Source organism: Delphinus delphis, chromosome 19 (assembly GCF_949987515.2).
Source record: "Delphinus delphis chromosome 19, mDelDel1.2, whole genome shotgun sequence".
Classification (NCBI taxonomy): domain Eukaryota; kingdom Metazoa; phylum Chordata; class Mammalia; order Artiodactyla; family Delphinidae; genus Delphinus; species Delphinus delphis.
In genome coordinates, this window is record NC_082701.1 from 55,870,672 (window position 1) to 55,892,130 (window position 21,459).

The 21,459-nt window shown below is 43.6% G+C and overlaps 1 protein-coding gene across 1 annotated transcript in view; it reads left to right on the top strand.

Moving 5' to 3' along the window:
- Positions 1–21,459, top strand: part of COX10 (cytochrome c oxidase assembly factor heme A:farnesyltransferase COX10) — a 111,403-nt gene that overhangs the window by 14,827 nt on the left and 75,117 nt on the right. Inside the window, exon 4 of the mRNA XM_059997782.1 lies at positions 8,300–8,424. Within this exon, the coding sequence (XP_059853765.1) occupies positions 8,300–8,424 (125 nt within the window). The remainder of the gene's footprint in view (positions 1–8,299; positions 8,425–21,459) is intronic.

Sequence of the window (21,459 nt, forward strand, 5' to 3'; positions counted from 1 at the left end):
TGGACGTGTAGCCATCTGTCGGCAGTCTTTCCCTGTCGTCTTGATAATCAGATACACATTTGAGACTCCTAGTTTGTGCTGGGGAGTTGTCAACCCTGGACTGTACAGTGAGGAAGGCCACCCAGCCCAAGACTACCTTGACAAGTGTAGGTTTTAGGTTGACAGTGAAACTTGAGCTAAACAAGGGAACGAGCCAGGTGGTCCCATGGAATTTCCTCTTTCCTTTCTTTGTTGCATTTAACAGTCACTGAAGGCTTTGGCATCCTAAGTTTTCTTCCTCACCCCAAATTCCATCATCGACCTAGGGGACTTCACTATCTTTAGTGGTTCTGAAACTCCTCGAATCGCTTGTTATAATGCAGATTTCTGGGCTTCATCTCCATAAGCCCCTTCCCTCAAGGTCTGGGATGGGGCCTAGGAATCTGTATTTTAACAGAGGGCCCTGGTAGGCATGGTCCCCAGAACATATTTGAGGAGCTCTTCTTACCTGGAGAACTCATTCACCACCTCTGTACCACCTCATCTTCATTCTCAGCAAACTACCTTGCTTTCCATTTCAGAAAAAAATAGAGCTTTAGTTCTCATCAAGTGGGAACTCAGCAACTTCCTGCAAACCGAATTTATCTGAATTCTCACCTGTCATTGCCTCTTCTCCCCTCTGCCTGTTCCCCCGACCCTCCCCCCCATCAGTGGACGGCTCCATCACCGTGGCACCTGGGAGTCCTCTTAGACTCTGCAAACGCAAGCAGGCCTCCCTCCTCTGTGGAGGGCGGGTTAGTGCATCTCTGGAGGAGACGAGACGATTGCTTCCCAACCCTGCAGGTCAGAAATGCCCAGGTGCCTAATTAGCACTTGGGGGTATTATCAAGGGCTTGGTTTCCAGTTCAAAGCAAAACATGGTAGCATCTCATTTATTAAGATTAAGGAACGAAAAACTTACAGAAGTGAATTTAAAAGAATGTTACAGGGTTATCTCTAAGTACTAAAAGTAGTTTTTGCTCAATACCATTATTTTTTTATATCTTAAGGGGGTGGATAGTGAATTGGGAAGTTAAGAATGAAAAGAGGAGTGCTAACATATCAGTGATTTGCTAAAAAAAAAATACAGGGGCCCGCTTTTTATCTGTATTCACACGGGCAGGGGAGGAGGGTAGGTCTGTCTGGCGCTCCGTCACCCTGCGGCCTTGTCCTTGCCGTCGCCCTGCCTCTCGCAGTCACGTCTCCCCGCTTCCCCATCGCAGGCCAGCTCCTCCTCAGCCTTCGGTCACACCTCTGAGCTCAGTGTGAGCGGGCACTCGGTCGGGAGCCCTTCACCTCCCTCACGGCATCCGTCCGCAACTGCACCCTCTGACATGCTCCCACGCTCTGTGGCCATGCCTGCTGGCTTGTCTGAATCTTCCCCAGCCTGTGGGCACCAGGAGGCCTGGGACCACATTCATCTTCCTGCCTTGTTGCATTGCCAGGGCCTCGCTCCTGTTCTGCCCATAATAGGTGCTCAAAAAGCAGAAGCTCGATGGGAAAAAAAGAAAACTAATGAACTCTGTTGCCACCATTTGTAGAATTTGGAACAGCTTAGCCTTTTAATTACAAATAATTATTTTCCTGTGATATAATAGTTGAAATGTTTAGTGGTGACTGAAAAGTATTGTACTTGAACTAGATGACCTGGGGCCCCTAGATTTCCTCTGTCTGCTTTGTAGAGTGTCACCTTCACCTGTTGTCATTGATAGGAAACTGAGAAAAATCTTCGTTATTTTAATGAAAAGTGCTCAACTAACAGTTTCTTCTTGCCAAACTCATTTTTCAAAAAGTATTTTTACTTCTTAAAAGCTTGATAAGCATCAGTTTTATGGAAACGTTTTTTAGTTAGTTACAAAGGTTGTAAAGTGTTGGTTATGAAGTATATTGAAAAGAAAAATTTCTTTATTGAAAAGGAAAACTAAAAATAGGACGACAAAGTAGAAAATCTTTGATGGTTCAAGGAAAAACTGTGATTGAAAGAACACTCTTAGGGCCTCACTCGGTGTTGCATAATTAACTTGGATATAAACAGCTTTTATTTATGTGTTTTATTTATGTGTGTCACCGACCTGATAGCAATTTCATCTTCCTTTTCTGAATGCCGTTTGGGTGCAAACCCAGCGCTTCCTCGGGACTGTACTTAAATGTTTCCTTTTGGTAACAGTGTTGCTCAGTAAATTTGAAGTTAGGGGTTTTAATTTGGTTTTAGGATTTTTAAGACCAGCTCTGGTCACTGAGTATGAAAAAAAGAAAGAGGAAAACTAGAAGGCCCGGCAAGTTCTTAGTTTTGCAGCTGTGTTATTAAAAATCTCCACTAAAAAGTCTTTATCTTTTAACCAGAAGTGGCTATGGTTTGTAATCAGTTACCCCCTGATTGACAGGCTTTAATGTAGCTGAGAAGAAAGTACCGTGTCTCTCATCAATTGACTTTTCATCTGAACATAACAATAAGCGTAGAAGTCGCCACCTTCCTCCGTACACGTGTGGGTAAGATAACCGTTGGGACGGTCGCGGAACACGGCCAAGCTGTGGAGGCTAAAAACTCTTAAATTAGACATTGAACCATTTGAAGCTTACGGTGTTAACAGAAATGAAGAGAGAGGAAGAAATCATTAAGTACAGCTACCAAGTAAAAATACATGCTCGTCTGAAAATCAGGAAAAACTTAATTCTTGCCTCTGAATTAAGTTGTATAATTTTGAACTTTGAGATCTGCTAACAAAAACATTCCATTGCTTGGAGCCACCGGTGAACAAAACCACGTACAAATTCATTAACCGCCTGTTCTTGGGCAGCTTTGTACATAAAAGAGCTTTCAAGAGATTCATCACAGGCTTGTAGGATTTGGGTTATAATATTGCATAGTATCTGCTATCAAGGATAATGAGATGTAATAGATCACAAGGATAATTTGAAATCTATAGAGAATCTCAAACTCTCATTTAGCCAGTGGTTTCAATCTTTTGAGCAGATCTTTTATCAGAGTTGATAACTATCCAAATTGACTTATTGGAGTTTTGTTTTTCACTTAATTCTTTTGGGGCCAGGGCTGAAAAATAGCGAGGCCTTGAAAGACAGAGATAAAGCAGGATGTAGATGACCAGTGTGTTAATATAATCGTTAGAGTTATTTCTAAATGACGATCTCAGAAGAGAAAGCAGCTCCATTGTGCTTACGCTCAGAGACCAACAGTTCTCAGAGTATTGAGCCTTTATCAAAAAAAAAAAAAAAAAAAAAAACCGTTCCTGACAAAGCTGCTGCTGCGGGAAAACCTATTGCTTATTGGAAAAGGCGAAACCCTTCAGTGGCTCCCGGCTGCCCTGGAAAGCACACTGCGAGCTGGAGCTGGGGAGCCTGGCTACACGGGCACGCAGGACGTGCAGGCGGCGTCCCCGCAGCGCGGGGCTCCCTCCTCTGGGACCTGTGGCCGTCCCCCTTGAGACCCGTGCTGCAGGGGCGTCGTGGGTTATGCGCAGGTACGCGGTGTCCTGCGAGCCCTGCTGGCCTGGTGGTGGTTTTGTCATCAGCTGGGTGGTGCGTGTGTATATCTTCCCTTCCTTTAGCGGAACTTTCTTCTGAAAATGAGTCTTTGGAGTACTTGCTACAGTACATCCCATAAAGCAGAGAGCCAAATATTATGCCTAAAGCGTATGACTCTGGGTTAGACGGTAGATTGAGTTCACTGCCGCTGGTTGACGCCTGGATCTCCGTGTATAAAATCAGACGTAATACCCACCAATGCTTGCCTTGCTTTTCATTTTAGAGCAAGCTTCTGCAAAGTTTGTTAGTCGTGTACTTTATCAGTAAAACAGTTTTAAGTGCACGTGTGTATATTTATAAAATGTTTATGCTATTGTATATAAATATGTCATATATAACAAAAATGTAAAGTTACTTGTAAGTAAAATTCATGTATTCTTACACCAATGTATTATATTCATTTTAAGATATACAAAGTGTGTGTTTTAAAAGAGAGGGTTGAGAAGTCAAATATAAGTGCAAGTTCTCATGTTTTCTTCCCATAAGTGCAGTGTTTCCGGGATTTAAATAAATGTAAGGGCACTTTGGCATTGCAAAGTGCTTCACAAATGTAAGTCTTGTTTTTATCACTATCATGGTTAGTCCACATTTCTTAAGGACTGCACTCCGGGCACTCCCCTGGACGTTCTAAGACAGAGGCGCGTGGAGCTTGTGTGAAGTGTTTTGCTGTTTCTCAGAGTTCCTTAAGACACCACTTTGAAATATTAAGTCTAAGCATAGTGGCTGGAAAAATACATCATCTTGAAGCGCATTTTAATAATTACCAAGAGCACTGCTTATTAAGCCCTTATTACTTGCCAGGCACTGTGCTGAGTGCTTTTGTTATACTAGAAACTAGTGTTTCTCTAAAAGGTGTCCCTCAGTGTGGACAGGAGCATGGAGGCTCCGCATGGCTGGTCCCGTGGACAGTACGCCTGGAGAGACAGAGGCTGTGGGTAGTGGCATTTGCATGATTGAAGGTTGTACTAAGAGAGGTTAACTCGGTGTTGCTCCAGAGACAAGGGTTCTATCCAGAGGGAGTCGTCCTGACTTGATCTGGGAGAGAGAGAGAGAGAGAGACCCATCCCACAGCTGGAGCCCTTCTATGCAGGGCTGCCTGGGGAGAAACCGCTTCCTGTTGCCAGATCCAGGGATAGTGTCCATTCCTCCATCAGGACAGAGATGAGACTAGTTGACCCTAAATTCCCTCTGACCTTTTAGGGCTTTATTATTCTTGGAGTCACTGAATTGCGTTTCGCTCCTCTGCTTGTACCCATTCCGCTTATTCCATATTGAAGGCCCGTGTCACTGCCTTAAGATCCCTCACGCCACCTGTGTTTGCACCATTGCCACCCTTGCCAGGTCCTCTCTCTGCCCACCTGGTTCCCTGCAGTGGCCTTTGCATGGGTCCTGAGCGAGCTTTCCTCCACTCCGGTCAGTCCTCTCTGTCCTGAAGTCTAGTCTTCCTTAAGTGCCACCCTTGTTACAGTATCACACGTTTTCTCTTACTGCAAACCATGATACCACAAACTTTGCAGGTTAAAACAGCACGAGGTTCTTACTTTGTAGTTCCTAAAGGTCGGAAGTCCAAGTGTGGCCTGGCCGGATCCTCCACTCAGGGTCCCCCTGGGCTGAAATCACTGTGGGCCGGGGCCGTGCTTCTCCCCTGGGGCTCGGGGGCCGCTGGCAGAACTCATACCTTTGCATCTCTGCGTCTGAGGTCCCCGGACCACTCTGCTCCGAGCGGCCGCCTGGGCTTCTTTGCCATGTGGTCCTCAGGTAGCTCACACGGGGAGGCTTGCTTTCTTCTAGGCCAGCCAGGGTGTGCCTGCTTGCGACCGTTTGAAAATCTAACAAGCTGTTTTTAATTATAGAGAGCTTCTCCCTGGAGGAGACAGGCAGACCAGAGACTGCATCTGGTCACTCCTTGTCAGCGACGGCATCTGGGAGGACGTGGCCCTGACCAGTCTTAGGTCCAGCCTGATGGTTCCAGAAAGAGTTGTGGGTAGAGCTGCAGCTGTGCTAGGTGTCAGGACTGCCTTTGTCACCATGCACCTCCCTAGGTGGCTGCTGAGTCTCTGCATGGCGGTGATTGTGTCTGGGCTGGACCTCCACCCACGAGCCAGGGGCAGGTGGGAGTGGGTGCATCGGGGTAGGGGTATCCCTCTTCCTTGGACCTCCAGAGTCACCCCTGGGCCTGCAGGACAGCGCTTCTGGGCTTCTGTTGGATGGGTCACACTTCATTGGCGACATTGATTTTATGTTTATTTGTGAAGGGACAATATGAGATTACCAAATAAAATATAATTTCAAGTGCTGTGAATGAAAGAATATATTACATTCACTGTTAATGAGATCCTGGTGCTGCAAAATGATTCCATGTAATGAATCCCAGGAAATCAATGAACAGTTTAATTACCATTGTGGCAGTGCTGTGTGAGAGTATTGCTTTGGTCAGTTTTACAATTTATCAATTTTCTTTTCCTTTCTTTAAATTAATTGCTTTGATGAAGTAAGTAGAAATACATTCTTTGTTAGCTTTTGATCTTTTTTTTAGAAATGTGTTACAAAATTCAGATTTCTTCCTTTTTAGTAATACTGGCCCCTGTATTATAAAAAATAATGGCCCCTGTATTATAAAAAAATACACATTTTTTAATGTATATTACCGTTTACAATTTGTATATTTTTAAATGAGGCAGTATTTCCATTTTGTAAATTTAATCACTGCTAAGTCTTACTAAAACATTGTCCTGGGCTTCCCTGGTGGTGCAGTGGTTGAGAGTCCGCCTGCCGATGCAGGGGACATGGGTTCGTGCCCCGGTCCAGGGAGATCCCACATGCCGCTGAGCGGCTGGGCCTGTGAGCCATGGCCGCTGAGCCTGCGCGTCCGGAGCCTGTGCTCTGCAACGGGAGAGGCCTCAACAGTGAGAGGCCCGCGTACCACAAAAAAAAAACCAAAAAACAAAAAAAAACATTGTCCTTTTCTCTCTGTCATTCTTTTGTAAACTGCTTTCTGTCTCTTCTCAACTTACCACTTGACCCATCAGTCAAAAATTTGATGTGCTTTCTGTGTTTATTGTCCATTACCCAGTCATGCTCTGGGGGCAAATAAAAAGAAAAACACTGCTTTTGTGTGTCTGCATACCTTTTTCAATTTTAAACAAAGTGAATTTTCTTTTTACAGTATTTTTAGCTTGACAGTTCAGTGACTGTGTTGCTATCTTTTCCACTATGGTGGTAATTGATTTTTAAAACGTCTTTATAAATCACAATACAAAATATTGACCTGGATATTTAGAGACATCTAAAGTTGTTTTTTATTTTGGTGACTCTAGATTTTACTAATTATATATTGAGAAAGTTATCATGGATTTTCTACACTCTTTTAACTTACCATAGATGTTTATAAGTAGTCTACTTTTTAAAAAATAACTTTATTTGTTTATTTTTGGCTGCGTTGGGTCTTCGTTGCTGCATGCAGGCTTTCTCTAGTTGCGGCGAGCGGCGGCTACTCTTCGTTGCAGTGCGCGGGCTTCTCATTGTGGTGGCTTCTCTTGTTGTGGAGCACGGGCTCTAGGCACACGAGCTCAGTAGTTGTGGCTCACGGGCTCTAGAGCACAGGCTCAGTAGTTGTGGCGCACGGGCTTAGCCGCTCCGTGGCATGTGGGATCTTCCCAGGCCAGGGTTCGAACACGTGTCCCCTGTGTTGGCAGGCGGATCCTTAACCACTGAGCCACCAGGGAAGCCCAGTAGTCTACTTTTGGTCTAAGATTCAAGGTCTCAAAATAGAATCAAGAATTATTTCAACTGATTTACTCTATGGAGAGAAGCAATTTACTGAGTTCCACTTTGAGAGGGAGAACCCTGCTGTCTCTTTTCCTTTGAATTCCCGCATTGACACCATGGACCCTTTGTTCTTCGGGTACTGCTGGGAAGGAGCCTGGGTGTTGAGAACTCTTCTCCCAGTCCTGGCTTGTCGCCACACATGGGGTGACACGTGAGGAGCCACTGAACCCATGTTCAGGGCTGCTGAGTTGTGCAAAACAAGATGACTGATCCTAGAACACAGCCTGTTGTAAGGCTTAGCGGTTGATGTTGTGATGTCTGGCAAGAGTGACAAGACTCCGCAAAGGAGGATGCTGCTTGAGTTTTGCGCATCTCTTGCTAGGTAGGTATGGCTAGGGCTCCTGCCTCCACGGGCTTATATTCCATGGAGGCGCTGGAGTGTGACAAGTACCAGGAGGGAAATTGAAGGGTGATGTACCTGGGGAGAGCCTCCCGCACGTGAGATGGTCAGGGAAGTTCTCCCTAAGACGTGATATTTAAGACAAGATCTGAAGGACGAGAAGGATCCAGTTATGGGAAGAGGCAGAGGGAACAAAAAGTACAAGGACCTTGAGGCAAAAAAGAGCCTGACCTGCTCAGAACAATGCCTCATGTCCAGCACGGTACCGATTGTGGGTTAGGTGTGCAGTAAATGTTTGTCGAGTGAATAAGTGAATGACTGGATCTGAAATACCTATCTTATTTTTCACTTTTGAGTGTAATGGAGTTAAAGGAAAATTGGCGTTTTTCTATAGTGAACACATATAGTTTTTATAATCAGAAAAATGTTTTGTAAAACTTTTTTTTTTAATGAAAGATCAGCCTACAGGTCATGTTGTTGTAGTGGATTGTTTCACATGGAGGGGGCTTGCTTGGCCGTTACCGTCTGGCCCTGCGTGGTGACGAGCTCTGCTCTGTTTCTGTGTTGCAGCCCTTGTGGTCAGCACCACCTCAGCCGGATTTGCCTTGGCCCCAGCACCTTTTGACTGGCCCTGCTTCCTGCTGACTTTTGTCGGAACTGGCCTGGCTTCCTGCGCTGCCAACTCCATCAATCAGGTCAGTGTGTCACCTTTCAGCTGGATCACGATTTTGTTACTTCTTAGATGATGATATTGTCACATAAAAAAAAAAAAACCTTCCAGGCTTGCACCTGTAACTGGGAAGGTCCTGTGAACCTGTGTCCTACAAGGTCTGGGACACAGAATCAATTTGTCTTTTCTATTGAGGCGAAAGGTTTTCACATATTTTCAGGGGAGAGAGTGTTAGAGTATCTGCCTCAAATGACCAGGATTCGGGGTTAGGAAGTGTTTTAGGGCCGTCAGACTTTCTCCTCTTACCCACTTCAGGTACATTCCCCTGCGCTTACATTATTATGTGCTGTTCTTTCTTTGGTTTGACTTGTTTGCGTTTTAAACCACCACTATGCAAAACAGTGTATTTTAAACAAGCATATCCAGCTTAAAAAAAAAAATCAAAAATTCAGTATTCAGTAAACTTGGTGTGTGGAGTCAGAATATATCAAAAAATTAATTAGCACATTATTTTTAATGCATCTTCCCCTCCCTATTATGTATTATTTTAAACATCAAAGTGATTCTCTAAAATAGTTTTTTCCCTCCGCCTGGTCATTGTGGGGTGCCCCAGCCTTGTGGCTTTCTCATAAGATGCTGTGGTGGAAAAGTCTTGGCTAAAACGTAAGGAAAGTCATTTTCATCACCAGAACACCCAAGAGGAGTTGGCACGGTTTTAAAACTGGCGTCCAAGTTACCAGCAGGAAAACAGCTTGGCTGAGTGCATGCGTGAGTCGGTAGTCTGAAAAACATGAGTGTTTTCATTCGGTGATGCCGAACATCATTGTGGTGTTTACAATGTGTTACCAGCTTTTTGGAGAAGGATCCATCTATTTCAAATGAAGTTAATTTTCTGTTACAATTTTAAGCATCAAAACAGTCTTACAGTGAGGTTCAGACAGCCCTGCTCCTTTGTCCCTCCTGTAAACCATGATGCCATCTCTTCCAAGTTGCTCCTACCCTTTGCTGCCCTCCCATATTCCCTGGCTAAGAGAACGGTCATGGTTTCACAATGAACATGTTTTTAATGAAAATTGGAATAAAAAGCAGTACAAGCAAAATGGATTTATGTGGTTATTTTGGGGTCTAGGTTTCAAAATAGTTTTTAAATTATTACTTTTATGTAATTGTAAATCTGGGTCAAAAGATTAAGCCAGGAAAACATTCTAGTTTTCAGGCTCCTTTTAAAAATTGAAGAACTGCATTTATCCTTGGGATATTAACTGCTGTCTTCTGTTTCAATTACACGGATTTTTAAATAGAGGCTTCAGACAAAAGTGTGGAGACTCAGAAAACAACAAGAAACTAATAAGCATCAAATGGTTCAGAAATGCCCCAATATTATAAAAGATAATACAGAATGGCCTTGAGTTGGAGCTGCCTGCCTCCGCTCCCACCACCTTCGGAAAGAAAAAGGTGGTTCAAGAATTCATCACGGGGAAAAACCCTTCAGTTGTAGCAAAGAAATATCTGGAGGAAATAAATGATTTACATTTAGGCAGAAATTTGTGGAAGCTGAACATAAACCAAGGTTTTAGAAATTTTAGAAGTTTAAATGAGTTTAGATGGCTATGTTAGTTCGCAGTCTGTAGGAAGTACGTTTGCTGCAGGGGGTGAGTTGGGTTCTGTTGGTTTTAAACTGGTGGGGTTCTTTCTGTGCTGACAAGTGGCAGTGCCTGTCGCTTCCGTTTGTCACCTCCGTAGGCTGGTTTCCTCGCCTGGCCCACCTCTCACGCACACAGCCGTCCTCCTCTTCTTCTGGAACTTTCTCACACCCTCTGCAGCAGCGTTGGGCGTGGCGTCCGCCCTTCATCAGTGCTATTGGACGCATGAATAATTTCTTCATCTTACTGTATTCATCACATTGCTTCCTTCCTCTTGCCTTGGACTGTGATTTCATTGGGAAGCCTTGTAATTACTTAAAAATCTCAATGGTTTCCACTGCTGTCGAATTTCATGGTTATTATTGTATCAGTTAGCTTCTTAAATTACAGTATTTTCTAAATAACATTGGAAATATTTTAGTTCTAGTGTTGTTAAGCAGTCTCATAAAATTAAAATAAGGGAATGTGAGGCGATTTTCATTAGTGCTTTTCTTTAGTGTAAGCAGAACGAAGAGCACAAGGCCACAAGAATTTGCCTGAGTTTTTGACCAGCAGATAAAGAGTCCTTGGCAAAAAGGAAGCGCTTCCTGCTTTTTTTTATCTGCGACCCGCAGCATGTAGGATCTTAGTTCCCCGACCAGGCGTCGAACCTATGCCCCCTGCATTGGAAGCACGGAGTCTTAACCACTGGGCCACCAGGGAAGTCCCTTCCTGCCTTTTTGAGGGAGCTGGTGTTCAACTGAAAGAATGCAGATGTGTGGTTGGTGTGCCCGAACATTCTCCAGCTTCTGATAGAGTTCTATAGGGAGAAAATGTCCTTCCGTCACGTTTATAATAGGATTCAAGTAGCATTTCACATTTTTTTAATACTTCTCTTAGCTGTTATTCATTTAGTTCTGAGGATTTCTTCTTCGTACCCTGCTTCTGTGATCTCTCTTTGTGAAAGTAGGAAAAATAAAGCGTTGGAAAACAGTTCTTACATTTCTTTTAAGGAGGGAAAATGAGGTTTAGCTTCTGATTTATGAAGTCCTGACTAATGCATAAAGAGATTCATGTATATGTAAGAAACCACTAACATGACAATATAAAAAGGAATTTTACACCCATGTTTTGTAAACCATATGCATACTTCATTTAAAGCCATAGGGCAGCTTGAAAGCGGGAATGCCTTCCAAGGATGAAAGCAATCCATAAAATTCAGCGACTGGAAGATAAAATGTTATATAGATGGCTTTGACTGATCGAATCTTATAAAACGAGAGACCAAAAGGAAGAAGCTGAATAAATTCAATTAGAATGAATTAACAAGTTGAAAGATAAGAATTATCAGAAAATTATCATCACAGCTCTTGGCTATTTGACGTAACGGATACTGTTGTAATAAGCTGTATTGGGGATTATTTTACTTATGTTACACATATATGAATTTTTTTAATAAAGGTCAAGAGTGTATGTCAGTAAGTGCATTTCTACAGGATGAATTTTAACAGTGATTCCATTTTATGGGTGTGCCACAACTTTCCCAGCCAATCCTCTACGGTTGCAACTTTTTGCTTCTACAAGTAATGCCACACGCACCTCTGTTTTTAAAGGACAAAATACTGGAAGTGAAATTGCTGAGAGAAAGGCTACCAGCCAAAGCATTTATGAAAATGATTTAATGCTGGAATGTATGATCTTAGCAGAATAATTAATTTCTAATATTCATACAATGCTTTAGAGTTTACAAAGCGTATTTACATAAATTATTACTTAAGCCGTACAACCCTGTGGGGTAGGTGGCATTATTTCCATTTCTGTTTGTAAAACGTTTTGTTTTGCCGTTGAATTATTCTTTTTAAAAGCAACATTTAAAATTATGATGAAAATAAAGTGTTTATTGCACATCAGTGAGAAACTGTAAGTAAAAATAACAGTAACATTTTTTATTTTATGTCCCCTTGTGCCAGGCACTGTTTTGTGTGAGTCACAGCAGAGAAAAAGCAAAAATCCCTGCCCTCGTATCTTGCATCCCAGCACCCAAATAGATCCACTGCTCTAGTAGCTTGTATCCCAGCACCCAAATAGATCCACCACTTACCATTGTAATTTGTGTTATTACTGTGCAGACTTTTTTCACGCACATACCTTCATATTAATTTCTCACAGAAATGATATATATATAATATGTATATTTTCTATATTTTTTCTTTTAAGTAGTATGTCATGAATGTCTTTCCATGTCGATATTTGCTATATAGCATGATTTTAAGAGTCCTATATAGATATACCATGATTTGTTTAATTGGTTTCTCCTTATTTGACATTTTAGGGATTTTCAATTTTTGCCCAAATAAATAATGCTGAGCTGAAATTCTTGTAGCTGAATCTTTGAACATGTCCACAACTATTTCTTTAGGTAGATTCCTGGAATTGTGCCCCTGTATTAAAAGATACATAGTTTTCAAAATAAAAAGTTAAAATTAAAAAAGATATGTATTTTAAGTACAGCTTAATTTCTTCCCTGAAGGTCTTTTTTTGTTTGTTTGCTTCAAATCAACTTACGCTTCCACTTGGCAGTGTGTGACAGACAGCTCATCACTGACGCTGCGTATTGGAAAATCTATGCTGGGTTTATAGGTGACCTTAGATGTGTCCTTTTAATTCAAAGTGTTTTGATTCCTCAGGAGGTAGAGTGGTTTTTTATTTGGGGAGACTGTTTAAATGCTTATTTGCCATTTCTGTTTGCCCATTTTGCTGTCCGATGCTTGCCTTTGTTTAAGAAGTCTCGAAGTACGTAGATTGGATTAACTTTTTCTCACGTAAGGTCGGAATATTTTCTGCAGTTTTTTGGGGTTGTTTTTGAAGTGCAGATGTTTCATATGTTTATACAGTCAGATCTTTTAATTTTTAATACAGGGTTTCTTAGTCTTGGCCCTCTTGACTGTTTGGGCTGGAAAACGTTGTCCTGTGCATCCTGGGGTGTTTCCCATGGTCCCTGGTCTTTGCCCACTGGATGCTGTTAGCACCAACCCCCTAGTTGTGACGCCTGAAAATGTCTTCAGACGTTGCCAAATGTTGCTTGGGGACTTGGTTGAGAACTACGGCTTTGATGATTTCTACTTTTGGTTTCACTCTAGATCCTGGCTACAGCTCCTGCCTCGGGCAGTCTCTGGCTCACCTTTCTTCTTACGTAACTGCCCACTGATGGCTGGGGTGACCACGTGGCCTGGTTTACGCTGGTGTTCCTTGTGTAATTATTAACAACGCCCCTTTTAACTCAGTTTAGACAAGAAATCCTATGTCTCTCTCTTCATAGCCCACCTGCGCCTTCCATCTTTCACTATAAGTGTGGTGTGGTAAAAGCATCTTTGTATCAAATGATTTGGGCTTGGGTTCTGGCTTTTCTACTCCCAAGTGCACTGATTGGACCCGGGTCAACTGGCTTGCCTCACCTTCACCCTCTCTGTAGTTACGTGTTGGATCTACTGTCAGGCTGATTGTGGTGCTGTGTGTGCGCCTGCAAATAAGACCAAGAATATTTTCCTCCATTATTACTCTGCTGTTGGTAGATTGTTCAGGAAGTTTGGTGACTCGTTTTGTGTTGGATCTCTTTAGTTTTTATAATATCCCTGGCATACTGAATACTACGGTTGCCATTTACTTTCAGGGTAACTGGCTCTGTTGATGGGCAGCCTGATGATTCGAAATGTCTTCCTCCTATTGAGCCAAAGTCGGCCTCCTTATCCCTCCAAACTATGGGTCATTGCGCTCCTGTCTGTGACAGTTCAGTGTCCCTTCTTCCTTGTGACCGTGCTCCCAGTCTATCACTTCCTAACTGTGGTTAATAGGCTCTTGTGGTGTTGCAGTGAAATTATTCATCTGTAGCTCATCCCTAGGGAACGCTGAACTCCTTGAGACCAGTGATTATGATTTACTGATCTTGTCTGACCATCACCTCTTCCCACAGCATATAGCTGGCTAGGAGGGTGAAATTCCAAAGGAAGTCATACTGGGAAAAAAAGGAATATTTATGGGGGAAGCCGGGGAAAGTAGTAAGAGATTTCCATAACAGTAGTCGCAGCTGACACTTATTTCGCACTTAACCAGATGCCAAGTAAGGTTCTAAGCATTTTGTAAGTATTAGCTTGTTTGTTTAAATCTACGTTCATGGGATTTCAAAAAATGGCTCCTTTGAAAGATGAAATAAATGATGAATGAATTCATAACCTAGACTTAGCTCTGAGAAGAACTATTGATGTTCTCAGAGACTTTATTTTGGAGAAAATGACAAGAAAGGCACAAAACGTAAGTAGAGTTTCAGATCTGAGAGGTTATAATTAGAGAGGTAAAGGAGATAAGGTCATGTTATCTTTGGGATCTAGTGTATCAGAGTGTTGAATTTTTATGAAAGGAAATGAAAGAGATCAAGAGGTGTGAATAAAATAGGGTCAAGAAGAGACCTGTTTTTTGTTTGATACTGACAGTACTTGAGAGACTTTTCATGGCTGAAGTAAGGTAAAAAGCAAGAGCTTTGGATAAGGAGCTCTGAATTTTAGGGTGGGTAGGGCAAAAGAAAATTCACAGCCTTTTAAACTGAGAGGAGAGACAGATAAAGATTTTCCTGTTTTCTCAGTGAATATGAGATTAATATCTAAAGCATCTTTCTCTGTTTTCCCTTTCTCTGATGTTTTTTTTGTTTTGACTCTGCAGTCTGCCTTGAGCAATAGGAGTTGACTTCATCTTCCATGTTGAACAGAAGTGGTTAGGAAACTCGGTGTTGTATTCTGGGGGAGGAAGGCTGATGTCAGCGAACACTGGCGATGTGATGTATAGAACGTATTGTCTGTGTAAGAAAAATCAATAAGAGAAATGTATTTTTCTTCTGAATGTTGTGATTTGTTTGACGTCGATGTTTTAACTGGTGGGCAACTTGCGTTCACTCCGAGGCTTCTGCAGTCCGCAACTTGTGGCTTAGTCAGATGACTCAGATTAGCTACTGCGCTAGATCAGTTTTGCAGAGTCTTCGAATAGCATGTGGGAAAAAGTCTCCAACTAAATATGTTTTTTATATAAGGCAAATGATGAGCATTACTGAGCAACGTCAGAAAGAAAATGCGTTTTCAATGCAGTCTCTTTCCCTGCATTGATATAACCCCAAATAGTTCCTAAATTACATTTGATTCCTTACTCCAGCATGATCCGTCTAAGTAGAGTGAGTTTGGCATTGGAATTCATAACCGCATAACTCTAGGTGAAGTTTGGCCAGCAAATGTAGAGATGACGATAATTTGAACATATATTCGCAGACAGTATTTTATAATTTACATGCCACCTTAACTGACCATTATTTTGTTTGCTTCTTACAACAACTCTGAGGTGGCATCGTCCCAGTGCTGTAGAAGAAAAAACTTGATCACACATCTGAACCTGGTCAAATTGAGAGCAGAATCTGTGGGCCGTGGGCCCCTAGTTCACTGCTTCTTCCCCTCGCTTGAAATGTGTTAGTCCGGGCACCACTCGGAATAGGGCTGTTCCCACTGACTGAGTCACCTTCCCTCAGCTGACTGGCGTCCTTGCTGCGGAGCCCTGGAGGTGAAGGAGCCGTCATGGGCCGGCAGTGTCTCTGTCTCTAGTGAGACAGGGAGGATTTGAAGCACTTACGCCCTGTAGAAGCCAAGTGCTCCATTAATGTTAGATGTTATTATTGTTATTGATATAAAAGTGTGGTCTGTTTCTGGCCCACTTTCAGAATCTGGTTACCGTCCAGTTATCTCCAGTTAGGGTCATAATGTAGAGAATGGGATATTTTCCTCAGTGTACTAAGAGCCTTGGGTTAGCCCTGCAAACTGTAATATATGCATGTGCGTGAATATGCGTATATATTTATTTCAAGCGTGTAACACCTGCACGTGGTATTGGAATATGTGGGGACTTGGGCTCAGCAGGCATTATTCGTCCTCTGCCACTTCATAGCCGTGTGGAGTTGTGTAGTCAGTGCTGGTAAATCTAAGAAATACTGGTGAAAAAGGCTGATAAATCGCAAAAGCAGGAATTTAATTGAGACATAATGGAATTAATGGAAGTGATACTAATGTAGGTTTTTGGAGTTGTGGTTCTTGGCTTGTGTCTCTGGGCAGCGGGTTGTGATTGACTGTGATGTGGGAGGTTTAGAAACTTGCTTCCTGCCTGGATGGCTCCCTGTCTTCTGAACCCAGCAGGAGTCAGGCTGAGTTTTTCCCAAATTATCTTTCTTTTCTTTTCTTTTTTCCCCAAGTCTTCAGTTATGTTTTGCCTTTCCTGATAGCTTGTTCATCTGAATCCCTTCAGCTTGTTTGTTCTCTGCTCGGAGCCAGCCTCCCTGCCCCGCTGTTTTCTAGGTGAGGTTGACTCTTGGTTGACTGATGACACTGATGTCAAACTTGACCATGAGGACTGACCCTGGGAAGCCATCTCATACTCACACTCTCTTTGTCTTAGTCGCTGCTCTTAGTGTTTAACACGTGAAAAATTTCAATGTTTTAGTATTTTCACTTTAAAATCGGAGTCATTTGATGACTCTGAATTCCATACTGAACTTCCAGACACTTGAATAAGAATAGGAATCAGGCTGTCGGCGATGGACAGTGGAACAGATCTGTTAGACCTGTGCTCTTGAATGCAAACCGACTTTTGAGGATCCTTTGTTTGTTGCTATTTCTAACCAGTTAAGGAGCTCCATACTGCTTTAGGGAAGGTATTAGACCTTTAAAATTTGTATGTAAGTAATTAAGTAAATCCTAAAATTTACATTTTCACGACCACCCAGTCCTGTCTTATCGATTTTCCAAGAAGTTTTAGAAAATATTGTTTGGTAAGAAGGGGAAATTACTTACCTGTGTGATTAATCTTAAGGAAAATTTCACTCTGGCATTTCCTTCAGATCCTATGCCAGATTTCTCTTGGAAGCAGTGATCACAGGGGGAACAAAGAAATTCTAAAGGATTTGAATGATGGAGTGTAAAGATAGGATGAAACAAAAGAGAAAATTGGGTAGTTAATAAGATTTATGTATGCTTGTAATATAGAGTATCCTTATACCTGAAAATATACTGTGTAACCTTAAAATACTAAGAAAATGCGCAGTTTTAGCTTTTATTCCAACGGAGATTTCTTTAATCCTAGAAGATATTTACCTGCTAGCTTATAAAAAAGAAAACTACGGCTGAAATAAAAGTCTAGTGTATTATCCTAACATTTTCATTAATATATCTGAGTAAAATTACGTTATTCTGATACCACTTTTAGCAAAAATATGGTTGATGATCTAGAAAATTGCTACTGTTCATATTGCTGTTATTAGGTGAACTAATACGAAGGATTAAACGGTGCTGTGTATAATTTCCTTAAACAGCTTGCTCAAGATACGTGACTAAAGATCTCTCTCCTAAAGCTAATGCTGTCAACTCCTAATTTAAAATAATGGGGATTAAACAAGACGTGGGATGTTAAGAATTTAAAAATATCTTAAGACCAGATTCTCAGTTCTTATCAGAGTATTCAGGGATTTTGTAAATTAGGGTATTAGTAAAGGACACTTTTGACTGAGCCTGGATTCCCTCCTTGATTTTCACTTGCTCTTGACTAAATGACGGAATGGCAAAATAGCTTATTTAAATAAGCATGCAGTTAACCTGGAACAATTAGACAGTCCCCGGATTCAAAGTCTAACGTGTTTTCGCAGAAGAAGAAAAACCGTTCTTAAGTTTTTCAGCAGAGAGATATTTAGCCATCCCAAATGCCTCTGGCTTAAGTAAAGTCAGGTCGCATTAAAAAATGATGCTTTCCGTAAGTATGTGGTGAACAATCAGGCCTCAGGACTTTGCTTTAATGCCTTTGAAAGTCAGGAAGATGTGACTGAGCTGGCTTTCACTCGCGCAGAGTTTTGTTTGTTCTGCTGAGTTCAAGTCCAAATCGCCGAGGCGGGGAGGGGGGAGGCTGTTGGAGTCTCCCCGGCATCCCCCGCCTGTTGGAGAGAGGCTCCGATTTGCCCGTGACCAAAAAAGCAGGGTGCCGTTACTTAGTAGGAAATGCTAGTACCAGGTGGTCGTCTCTTCCTGAAAGTCATTTTCGGGAAGGATCCTCGCACGTTCATCGGCTCCTTTTGCCAGTGATCAAAAGGTCAGTCCCTGCTCTGAAGTAGCACCTAGCCTGGTAGGGAAGACAGTTGTGTAAATAAGTACAGTGGAATAATAAAGCACACTAGTATAGGCGAAGAATACAGGCACTGTGCAGGGAAGGGGCCGGGAGTGGGCATTGCCCCCTCTGGAGGGCAGGAGAGCTTCCCCAAGAAGGGACCAGAGCCTCCAAAGGTGGGGTGGGTGTTTACCAGCTAGATGCGTGTGAGAGGGGAACTTTCCAGGCAGAGAGAAGGTCATGAGTAAAGACCCGGAGACTGAGGCCCTGGTTGGGGCTGTGCTGTGAGATTCGGCCGAAGGACTCAGCAGGGGTGGGGCATCGCAGCTGGCCTGCCATGCTCAAGCATCCGGACTACCCTGTAGGCGCTGGGCAACCATGGTGGGTGGTCGTAAAGCCATCACACCTGTAACGGCTCTCGAGCACTCTAAGGGTGCAGAAGAAGGCACTGACTTTGACCCACGGACACTGCGTGGTCCGTTTCCTCTCCAGCCCCACCTCCTTCCACGTCCCCGTCTTAGACCATGGAGTCTGCCGGGATCACAGCTGAAGTGTCATTCATTCAGCAGACGCTTCCTGCAGGCCTGTGTCCTGCCAGGCACTGTGCTTGGTGCTGGCAGCAGGAAGGTCGGTCGTCTGTTGGAGTTTAAGTGGAAAAGCAAAAGGAGGGCGATAAATATTTTAACAAGAAAACACCAGGCAGGGACGAGGACGCGATGAACATAGAAGCAGGCAGTGCAGCAGCGTCAGGTCCCCACCTGCATCACCTGGGCAGCGTGCCTTCATGGCGCTTTTCACGATTGTAAGGATGCGTTTGGATGATTGATTGATTGTAAGCTCAGCGCGGGCAGTGATCTTGTCTGTTTCTCTGGCGCAAGGGAGCCGCTCACAGAGGCCAGGAAGGCTGAGGGTCGAGCCCAGGCTCACTGACCAGGCTGCTGGTGGAGGTTCGGTATCTGCCACCCGTGAGCCCTGTGACTCGGGCGGTTGACCGAACCTGTCTCAGCAGAGGACGTTGTTGAGAAAGTAAATGACGCAGTTCTTAGAGAAGGGCCCGGTACTTAGAAGGCAGGCAGGCAATGTTAATTATTATGACTTCTTATTAACAGGAATTTATTGCCTGAGGAAAGGAGATGGGGAGATTTTCTTTCTATAAAAATTGATTCAGCTTTTCTGGGACACCAAGCTTGAGGACAGACCGGTTCAGATAACAAGTAGAGCTCATGAGAGCTTGAAGGGGCGTCGTTAGGAGAGATGCCAAGTTAGAGGACTTGATCGTTAATTTGATGTCCTAGTGCAGAAAAGAAAGGTGTGTACACACCTGGTAGATTTCTGAACGGGGGAGTGGGTGGATAGAGTGCCATCCACCCATGATGCCCAGGTGGGGAACACAGAAGAAGGAGCAGGTCTTGGCAAAGAAATAATAATGCAGTCTGGATTTGGTGGCGTGGAGTTGGGGGGAGAGGGGTGGCGGGTAATGTTTGCCGCGCTTTTGGCGTCTCCAGGTGGAGATGGGTAGGGCCAGCATCCAAGCAGGAGACAGAGACAACGAAAATGTGGAGAGCTGGTACCAGAAAACTGGCGGTGGGCATCCAGGTGAGAGTGAATGGGGGCTGGGGGCAGAGGGCAGCCTGGACTTGAGGACAGTAGAGAGGCTGCACTCTGTGGGCTGGGACTGGTGTGAACATTTTGGGTGTTTTCTGTGATGGGAAAATAAAGATCTTGGACAAACAGAGGGAAGTTATGTCAGAGGCGTGTGGATGGATCGACTCAGAGTAAAACCCCAAGTCCCCCCGCCTGGGTGCTGCTCTCCTCCCTCTGGCAGCCTTGCTCATCCAGCTCCAGCCACGCGGCTTCTTTGCCCTCACCCCAGCCCATCAGTAACGCTCCTGGCGAGAGTCTGGGGGTCTTCGTGCCCACTGCCTCCTCACAGGTGTCCACGTGGCTTCGCTCCAACTTCCGCTCAGGTTTCTCCGGCCCTGAGCCAAGGGCAGGCCCACACTCTGCACTCCTGTCCCTCTCCTCTGACCTTTGTTTTATCTATTGCTCTTCCCCCAGGGCCTAGAAAACGGTCCAACACATAGTAGGAGCTCAGCGTGTGAATGAGTCAGTGATGACTGTTGCTTATCGTTTGGTGGGAGAAATGGATGTCAATCAAAAAATGACACAGATAAATGTAAAATCCCAACTGTGGTGAGTGGTTGAGGCATTCAGGGCACACAGAGGGGATGCCTAACCCGTCCGTGAGGAAGACAGTCAGTGCGTTGATGCTGAAGAAGCAAACTGGAAACCTGTGCTTGGCCTCGTCATCCACCCCGGTCTTCCTGTGGATTGCGTCTTGGGGTGAGGAGGGACTTACCTGGGGGCAGATACAGCCGTGCACCCCCCAGCCCCTTAGGCTACCTAGTTCCTGGGACTATAATTGTGTTTGTAGGAAACAGTCTTGCTGGAAAGTGATTATAGACAAGCCTAAGAAGTGAGATTTTTTTTTTTTAACCTTTTCCGTGATCACAGGGAATTCGTCTCAGTTACCCACAGTGATTTTTTCCACTTCAGAGACAAATGCTTTGGTGTCTCTTCCTTCCATGTTTTATTTGCCATTTCAGGGCTGTGTGGTGGCCTTGATGAACTGAAGGGTGAGTGCCCTGACCAGGGAGCAGCTGCTGTGCTCAGCCCAGATCAATGCAGAACCCGTGCAGCTGGAACCTCCGGTTTTTCAATACAAGCTAGACACTTGGGTTTTCCTGTGAAATTTCCTGAGTTTTCAGTGTGAAGTGTTGGCTCAATTTTTTGAAACCCTGTGTATTCCAAACAAAACCTGTCAGTGGATTGAATTTTCCTTGAGGACTCCACCCCCAAGTCTAGCCTTTGAAATAGGACACACAATTTATATATTATCATTTACCAAAATTTTTTTAAGAAGAAGAAAGCATAGAAAAATCTTCCTTCTGAAAACAGAATTTTCACAACTAAATGGTAGAATGTACTTTTCTCCCCTTATTTTCATCATGCCAAGAAAAGTGAAGCACAAAATATCTCAGTGAGTTAGATAGAATCAAGCCGGTGAATCTCAGGCTGGAGATGAAGCGGCTGCCTTTCTTGGACACGTGTGTCTTCGCGAGCTGTACCATAGAAGAGCTCGTTATTTCCAAATTTAAGAAAGGGGGTATGGCACTGTGGTAGCATACAAAAGGGAAAGCCAAGGAGGGCCAACTGAAAATTGCTTCAAGAAACACCTGGAAATTTCAAATGTGTTTACAATT